The following is a 9,512-nucleotide window of genomic DNA, read 5'->3' as shown; positions in this document are numbered from 1 at the left end:
GGTAGATATTAAAGCAGTGTTTTACTAACCGAAATTTACATATTATTTATACAATGGCATGTATATCTCTCATATCCTACCGCATAAACGGCCATTATAAATGTTATTTTATTATGAAAAATATATTTTTATCTTGTGGATAACATTTCAAGCGTAATGCAATCTGTCGACCCCCTATAGTTATGTCAGGGTCGGAACAATATGTAAATGTTTTAATCTACTTATATTGGACGAGTTATCTAATAAAAAAGCTATACATTGGCGTCATAATATTGTCTGTTACAGCGTTTCTGAACCTTTTTGCGCCATTTGCTTCTTGAATGTTATTTCATTATGACAGGTAGTACCTTAATGCGATACAATAAAGGTATGTAGGTATGAATAGGATGAACTATTATATCCACTAATACCCAAAAGTTAAGTTCAAATGTATAGAATATATTTCAGTTGATCCGAGAGGTTCAAAAACGCTTATTTATATTTAAGGGCCATTTAAGTTACGTTACGAACTATTGTGCATTACAAAATATGAAAGTTCCTATCATGTAACTTGAAACGTTTGAGTAATGCAACTACTCCAATATCTTGAGTTAATAAAAACAATTAGACAGAAATTCTAGTTGTCAAAAATACAAGGTTGAAGTGATTTTTTTTTTACAGAAATCAACATTGTCCATGATAACTCATAAGCTCATAAATTGATACTCTACTATGAACCAAAACAATATTAAATAATTATGAACAAAACGGGCTTCAAATAAATATTTTATGGATAATCGATACAGATTATAAAATGGTACCTACTGTAAGTTAGAAATCATAGCAATAGTCTTATGATGAATAATACTAGTGGTTGTGGTACAAACAGACAATACATATCAATGACGCCAACAATAAATAATACGTGGATAACTTTAAAACAATGCATTGTGTAGAGAAATGAAGGCAATTCTTAAAATGAGAACTTTTACTAGTGATACAAACTTAAAGTTAAGTGTTTAATTTTCGGTGATTAGTGAAACATCACGATTCTATTTATAATTAAATTAAACATATTATATTGATTCTAGACTGTCAAGTACTGAGATAATCCGAAGTCTTCATTTTAATTTTTGATGTTATTAATTAAAGTTTAATGTATTCACAATTTTGTTTTTTAGTTTAATAAAACATAACTATAACTAGCCATAACATAACAAAATCGTCATCAATCAATCAAGTAAAATGATATTAGTAAATATTCACACACGGCCTTACCTTATTTATAAGATTTTCGTCTTCTTTTCTACTTGACGCCGACCAATTCTAATGGAGCCTATATGAATATTTACTTAAATGTATCACGCTAAGGTTATTGGTGTCATAGGTTGATCTAATAAAAAAAGAGACTTGATCAAATAGTGTCCGCTAAAATTATTTTGAAAAATGTTCGAGCGCCGCGCTTGTAACAACCAATCGCACATGCGCATGTCTATGCGCCATGTCCAGCGAGTGTCCGCTCCGTATGGACGCTCAAATTATTTTGTAAAATTTTTTGTTCGAGTGCCGCGCTTGTAACAACTGTTGTCTATGCGCCATTGTCTGTGCGCCACGCGTATACTATTTTTCAATACGAACACACGAGCGTGCGTCAGTTTGAATGTACGATGATTGGACAAAAATCTCAGATGAAAAAATTGATATGCATTGGTAAATGCTAAAATAAAAGTATCCAGCAACATAACAGTTATAATCATAAATAATATTCATTGAAATATTGAGAAAAAGTTGGTTTGATATATTATTACTATAGAGAAGTTTTTAACCAGCCAAATGATAATAAGGTAGTGGTAGTTGATGATTTGTCGTTTTACAGTAATTGTCGTGTTTGTTTGTATTGGTAGGTCAATGTGGCTATAATATTTACTATCTAAATTGAACTAACATGTTACTCGCGGTCTGAAAATATATACACATTAACATAATTATCCAGATGAATTACTATAACACTGGAGACATAATCAACTGATTTGAATCAATGGTAATTTACAAATATGTAATGCACATTATTTACAACCAAAGGGCTACAACTGTGTTCGATTTGAAAATAAATTATCACTCCCTAAGAATTTGCATTCTAATACTAAAATACTTATTAGAGAAATTCTTAAAATTAAAGGAAACTAATCATTATAAACGTATAAATGTAATGTGGAGGAACACATGACACAAAAAAGGACTTTATTTTAATCGATAGTTGTGTGACTGGCGTTACACGTATGTTTTCCGTATGAGGTTTGTATGAGAATTTTATAACTATATTCTGAATTGTTTTCATTTATTAATTGTTTTCATCTGTATTCATTTATTAATAATTCCATTATTAAATGCGAGTGAATGTTGAAGTTGCAAAATAACGTGTTTCCTTTGAGTTTGATTACAGTGGTAGCGACCTATTGTCGAGTGACTAATGTAAAACATCCCCGTGTTATTCGCGGTCGGTGGAGCGGCGCGGGATCACGAAGGGGTTGTTCCCGGCGGCAGCTCCAGACGTCGCCATACTAACTGACGCTTGCCGTTGCCGCACCGGACTCGACGACGGCCTGAAATGTATTAAGTTATCTTGAAATATATAATATTGTGTATTTATAAGCTGTTGCCCACGGGTACATAGCAACGTTCCGCAGCTATGTACCCGTGGGCAACAGCGGTCGGGTGCCGGGGAGGTCCCGCGCTGTATTAATAATATCTATAATTTGCTATTCGACGCGACTCGTTTCTATATTCAGAGCGGACTAGTAGTTTGGCGTGGACTATAAGAACGAAATATATGCAAAGTAAAAAGACCAATGTAATCCAAACAGCTCCTATCCTCCAGTTCTACTTCGCTTACCTTCACCACTCATCACTTTAATTACATTCAAAGAATTGCTATGAATCATTCAAAAAGAAAAAAAACCCCACCAACCGTTCTAAGAACTATCGGGTTTTTACAGATCATTCAGATATCTTTTAAAAACTTTAATGAGGCTTGGGAAGGGATTTCAACATTTATAATTATTAATTTATCACTTATATGTCGAAAGGGGCGTACGTTGCAGGACCCACTGCCCTCCAAGACAATCACATAAATTCATAACCGAATGCTAAATGTTCACATGAAACAGGTCGCATAAATATCATATATAAAAATTATATAGTGAAACAGGCATTTTTAGGGCTACGGTATCCCCTGTCTGTCATAAGAGGTATCTAAAAGGGGGCTTTCGGGTTGCTGACGGCAAGAGTGGGAGCTCGAACCGCCCAGCCAGCGACTCCGGGAAGGACAGCGGTATGTGTGGCCGCATGACGTTGTACACACCAGAGGATGTGGAGAGCTTGTGCTCACCTGAAGGAGGGGCAACGCGCTTAGAGGACTCCGGTTGCGTTACCTGGAGATCCTGGAATCCTCAACGCAGCGCCGAGGACGGCCACCGGGGGTGGGGGGGGGGGGGGGGGTTTGAGCGGTAAAAGTCCCACATAATTCCGTGCTGCTCCCACGGTATAGGGTACCTTTTGAAGGTTTCGTCCCCGATAACAAAAAAAAAACGTAACTCTCTTACCAATGCGTACAAATGTCGCCATGTAAAATGTGCATTTTCGACATGTCAAGTGGCCTAGTATTAAGCTTGGTACGTATGTATCGTAGTAATGTGCAGTACCTATGCGCGGTGGTGAGGTCTGCGGCGGCGGACAGCTGGCGCGGCGGCAGCGCGGGGGGCGGCCCGCCGCGCCCGCACACACGCGGCGGCACCTGCGCACACACACACACACACACACATTATTTGTTTATTTATACTTTTTGAAGGTGGTAGTAACCCTTTGTGGTTCGACTCCGGCCCTCCACACCTATTTCTGCCTCATAACACCAGTGCTAAGCGCTGCTGTGTTTCGGTTTGAAGGGTGTGATAGGAGTGTCATACTTTTCCGAGGTCAGTTTAGTCCTCAGGGGTAGCGGCGCATTTGTGGCTGACCTCAGGTAGGAATATCTAATCCTAGCTGGGGTTGATTACAGATGCCCATGGGCGGCAGTAGCCACTTACTATCAGGTGGACTGTATGCTCGTCTGCTACTCCTATATTATAAAAAAAAAACTTTATTGACCAATAAAATGTGGTACAATAGGCGGACTTAATTCTAAGTAGGATTTATAATATTGTGATAAACCAAGTAGAACGACAATGTTTCCACTGAGAAGGTATCACAGATCACATTCAGGTCGAGCCCCTGTTGTATGTGGAGTTGGTTACATTATGTATATGGGCGACTGGAACCACATAATATCGGGTGGACTGCATGCTCGTTTCATAGTTTAATGTTATGCGTATGTAATGAACTATACATTATTTGTAATGAATTGTGGCTTAAGCCCTCTCATTTTAGAAGGATTTCGGATTTAAACTTGTATCTCTATCCAAGCAGGACGTCAATTGATAAGCGTATTGAAGAAGACTGATTATTTAATTGCCGGTAGACCTTGATAAGATATGTCAGCCGGAATAGTTTAATAAATGTAATACAGGATATTAATGTATTATACAATGACTACGACATACAATACTAACGTGCGGCGGGTCGTGCGGTCGCGGCGGAGCGGCGTGCGAGTACGCTCGTGCTAGGCGCGGCGGCGGCGCGGAGGGCGGGCTGGCGGGCGTGGCCGCGGTGGGCGGGGCCGGCGGCGGAGGGCGGCGCGGCGGACTGCTGCGCGCCCCGCCCACCGCCGCCGCGCTCTCCACGCTTCCCACACTAGCTCGCTTCTGTAACTGTAAGACCACTCTGTGATGTGACTGATCAACATCAATGAGAAAGATAGGTAGTAACACTGTAAGATCGCTCTATTTTCATTGAATGAATTTCGATAATTTTATTTAAATGTAAATAAAGACAGCTTTTGGTGGATTTGAGATATATCCAAAGCTACTTCGCACAGCATTTTCAACAAAATAATGTGTTGTGCGTTACGTTATTTTATTGAAAATGCTGTGCTAACCTAACTAAGTCAAGCTAAGCTGTGCTAAGCTAACCATTCCACACAATATTACAAAATAATTGAAAGTCGTGGGTAAAAGTAATAATCAAACCTAATTTGTCGCACTCCTGCGAGAGTAATTGCTGGCTGTTTATCAACAGATGTGAATACCAAAATCCATGGCAAATACGCAACATGTTTGCAACGTACAGCATTAATAGCTGAAAACTATTAGGTACTACACGTGGACGGTAAATGAATCAAGTGTACACTATGTTAAGTACCATGTAGGTCTTACGCTTTTATCGAATAGGGCTACAGTATCCCCTGCCTGTCGTAAGAGGCGACTAAAAGGAGCTTTCGGGGTTGGCGGCAAAAGTGGGAGCTCGAACCGCCCGGCCAACGACTCCGGGAAGGACGGCGGTATGTGTGGTCGTATACTGTCGTGCATAGGACGGTGTGGCGAGCGTCAAGCTAAAAAAAAAGGTCTTACGCTTTGGTGCTGGTCCGTGCGGCGCGGTGTCTGCGCGGGCGGCGGGGCGGGACTGGGGGCGGGGCCGGGCCCGGGGGCGGCGCGCTGGCGCTCGCCCGGCACGCGCTTGTCGGGCCCCTCCGCGACCTGCGCGCGCGCCGCTTGCACGTTGCCCACGCGGCTATCCGTTCTGTCCACCTGATGACGAACATTATAATGATTTGACTTTCAAATATGTTATGTCGGAATTGTCCAGAATCCAACAACTAAACATACTTCAGTATAATTGATACGATACTTACGTACTTAAGTACCATACTTCTATCTTCTATGTAAATTACAAATTATATGGATAAAACTTCAATAGCCTAGCCTATCCTAAAATATCCTACGTGCATATATATACCAAGAGGATCTAGAAGTACGGAATCTTGAAAGATTGTCATCGAATACTCTGTACCTGTTGACTCCTGACAGCGGCGGTAGTGTCGCCAGGTCCGGGGGCGTGTCCCGGAGAGGCAGCGGGGGCGGGGCCGGGGGCGGCGCCGGGCGCGGCGGGCGGCAAACGAGCCGCTTGCTCCAGGATCGCCTTCTTCTGCTCCTGCCCCGCCGCGAAGTACGAGAACACGCACAGCACCGCATAGCAGATTTGGTCCGCCTGGAATGGTGCAAACTTACGTTTATATCAACTTTTCAATATATGTATTCTTTAGTTTTTTTTTATTCCTTAACCGATTTAAGCATATTTCATCTTTTTTTATGAAAGTTTTTCATTTTTAAGTACTGAATAAAGCGCGGATGAAAGACTATAGACATAAATCAGTATTGATAGACTCAAAGTGTTCAATAAAATTAATTTATGAAATAAGTACTTAGGTAAATATAAAAAGTTATATATAATTTGTGTACAAAATCCAAAGAAAACAATATAACATTATTGAATATAGTAAAAGAGTTGTAAAGTTTCAAAAAGAAATAAGAAAATGTAAAGAAGAAACACGGAAATATAGAAAAGGAAACATCGAAAAATTTTATAATAAAATATATACACACATATTAAACCTGCGAAGCTTACCAAGTTGTTAACTTGTGAAATATTGAATATGCTAAATAAACTTCTACGATTGTTAGTAATGGTAAGTGGCATATTTTTTGGAAAAAATCAGAAAAATGTTTAATATTTTTTCATCCATAGTTTTCTGTATTCTAACATGAATGCAGGTTGCTCTTTTCTTTTCTTTTTTATACCTAATATTTAAATCGCAAACGAGCACACAGTCCATCTGATGCTCAGGCTATTGGCGCCCATAGACACCTGACTTAAATCCCAGATTCTATTTAAGGTCGGGCCTCTTATCCCTGAGGTCCAAGATGGAAAGCCTGGGATAACCTGTCTCCCTTACACCCCTCAAATCGGAACCAGAATTAAGTACAGTAGCGCTTTACACTACTGTTATTCAGAAATATACTTGTAAGTGGTTGGTTATATTGATCACTTAACAAGGGAAGCCTACATGAGTGTTATACAGTTTACCTACTTATATGTCATACAAGGCAGCGAATGAAATCCAATTAATAATTAAAACCCTTACCTTACCTTTCTTTTTATTGGGAAAATATTTTAAAGATTTTTTTTTGTCAATTAATTAACAAATCATATCCAAAAAAATATGACAAAATATTATATAAGATGCATTTCAGTAATTAATACAAGCTTTACATAGTGTTAGTTTAAAATTAAAGCAGTTTAATTCATTAAGTTTGTTAGTTATTAGTATTATTGTTAAAAGTTAAAATATTCTAATTTCTAAAGATTTACATTGGCAAAGCGAATAATGGAAAAAGTAAATAAAAAAGTCACCGTATAGGTACATACATCGGGGTGAGCTATAAAACGTAAGGTGCATAATTTGGCTCATTTCGATTGGCCTCGACTACATAGTACCGAGAAAGCCATATGGAGAAGAAACGATGGAGATCAAGCACTACTCTTTCCGCCTATAAAATAAGACAAGAGTCAATAAAACGAAAACACAAAATAAAGTGAAATAGATGGCGTTAAATACAGTATTGCGGGGTATACTTACCATAATAGATTTGTACTTTCTCTGTATTATCTGCCTCGTCTTTGGATCTGAAATTTATAGAAAAACAATAGTTATTTTTTATTGTATTTTGAAATGTTGTTTGATAGAGTAGATCATGGATATGTACTCACTAAATTCTTCTAAAACGAAGATACCGCCATTTTGTGTGAAGCACTTTCGTATGTGATCGAGCCGCACAAAGAACTGCAAAGCATTATTGAATATTAAAGAAAAATGCCATTTCATGAAAATACAAGTGCAAAACTATGTGCACATGTGCAGTGCACGGAAAAATCGTAGCATAATATTTACAGGGGCAGATTGTTGTGTTTTCAGTGTTTCCTATACAAAAAAGGCAAATAATTTTGCGGGTATAAGAGGAATTAACCTTTTAGCTAAACACAGAGAATATAACCTGTACACTGTATCTAGTTGCGATCAATTTCTACTTGGAAAATCTCGTTAGAGATCTAAAAGCGGCAATGCCAATATGTATCTCTAAATATGCACAAAATACTAAAGCTATTCGAATGCGTTTTGTCCAAATTATAATGTAACTACTAGCAAACCAAGGAAGCAAATATTGTGACGTTTTTGCCGCAACCATGCAATAGGAAAATAATGCGGTGCGAGAATCTCGATTCAAAAACTTTATGACACGACATTTTTTAGCGTTTCAATAAAGTTATCGCATCGAGAGATGCAATTTTTTACATCCACGGTGAAAGTTATCGAACGCGCCATTCAGCAGCCACGGGGAATGTTCAGCAAGACGTTTCAGGGACAGGCGAGGCGTGCGGCGGGACGGGCGTGCGGCGAGGTCAGGCGGGGCGGGGGCGGGGCGGGGCGGCGGCGGGGCGGCGGCGGGGCGGGGACGGCGCGGGGCGGCGGCGGGCGCGGGGCGGAGGGAGCCGCGCCAGAACTTGTGAGATGGCGGATGCTCTACGACTGACCTCGGGACTCGCGTCCGCTAAGCTCTAGCGCCGAGTGACGCTCGCTCGGGACCGGTACGCTGGGGACCGACTGAGACAGAATCTCGGCACAACGTGCTAGTGAGAGATCGAGACCGCTCGCCGGACGATCCGTGAAACGAATGCAAGCTGTCGGGTGCGATAATGAACAAATAATAAACAAAGGGCATCTATGTGCATGCACGACCGCGCACGGGCGCTCGCCGCACTCGGGAGAACTAAAACAACGCTAACAACGGCTAAAAACAATCGGTAAGCCTCAAAACTACAGTGAACCCCTCCGACCTCGACCGGCACCGGCCACCGTGCGGCGCTGAATTCGTGAGGTCGGGAGGGCGGTGTCGATCATCGTAAGAGCCAGCCATTACTAGGTTATGAACCACTGAGTACCTCGAAATCCTTCAGCGCAGCGGGTTCGGCGTGTCCGGGAAGGGTAGAACAGACAAAAAGAAGTAATTAGTAGAGGGCGGGCGAGCGCGTGTCAAGGACCATCTCAAAAGTTCCTGCGGCGGCGCCGCGCCCGCGCGATCGCACACTATAGCGCATGCACAACTCGTACCGTATGCGGACATCGGATGGACAACGGTCAATCTTAAATGTTAATAAAATCTAGCTATTACATCGAAGTAGTAAAAGAGAAAGATAGGGCAAAACAAATTGTCAACCGGTCGTAAGCTGTAGTCGATCTGACGACGATTCGGAAGAGGCGGCCGCCGTGGTGGCGGCCGGTGTTGTTTTGTCTACTTAAATACATATATTCAGAAAAAATATAAAAGAAAAATTAGAATCGAAAGAAAAGAAACGTGAAAATATGAAATAGGAAAGTTTGAGTGGTCCTTGCATCTGAGAATATTAATATTATAAAGGAATTAAAGGCAAACTGTAACAGTTTATTTCGGGGCATCGACTAAGCTATTATAAATATTGTTCTGCGATGTAGCTGATAATAAAAATACATTGGGAAATATAAGTTGACATTTCTCCGTCGATAGAGG

The 9,512-nt window shown here is 40.6% G+C and overlaps 1 protein-coding gene across 1 annotated transcript in view; it reads right to left on the bottom strand.

Moving 5' to 3' along the window:
- Window positions 1-2,333: 2,333 nt before the first annotated feature.
- The window catches only part of Rab3-GEF (Rab3 GDP-GTP exchange factor), a 38,013-nt gene continuing 30,834 nt past the window's right edge, over window positions 2,334-9,512 (bottom strand). The window contains exons 35-41 of the mRNA XM_073085796.1: window positions 7,678-7,750; window positions 7,547-7,593; window positions 5,920-6,117; window positions 5,481-5,657; window positions 4,584-4,781; window positions 3,681-3,772; window positions 2,334-2,582 (exon numbers count right to left, since the gene is read on the bottom strand). Coding sequence (XP_072941897.1) covers window positions 2,468-2,582; window positions 3,681-3,772; window positions 4,584-4,781; window positions 5,481-5,657; window positions 5,920-6,117; window positions 7,547-7,593; window positions 7,678-7,750 — 900 coding nt within the window. The 3' untranslated portion in view covers window positions 2,334-2,467. The remainder of the gene's footprint in view (window positions 2,583-3,680; window positions 3,773-4,583; window positions 4,782-5,480; window positions 5,658-5,919; window positions 6,118-7,546; window positions 7,594-7,677; window positions 7,751-9,512) is intronic.

The sequence above is a fragment of the Epargyreus clarus genome, unplaced genomic scaffold (assembly GCF_041222505.1).
Source record: "Epargyreus clarus isolate Ecla_fem2 unplaced genomic scaffold, WU_Ecla_fem_2.2 ptg000023l, whole genome shotgun sequence".
NCBI lineage: Eukaryota > Metazoa > Arthropoda > Insecta > Lepidoptera > Hesperiidae > Epargyreus > Epargyreus clarus.
The sequence above is the reverse complement of the archived record's forward strand: the minus strand, read 5'-3'. Positions and strand labels throughout refer to the sequence as shown.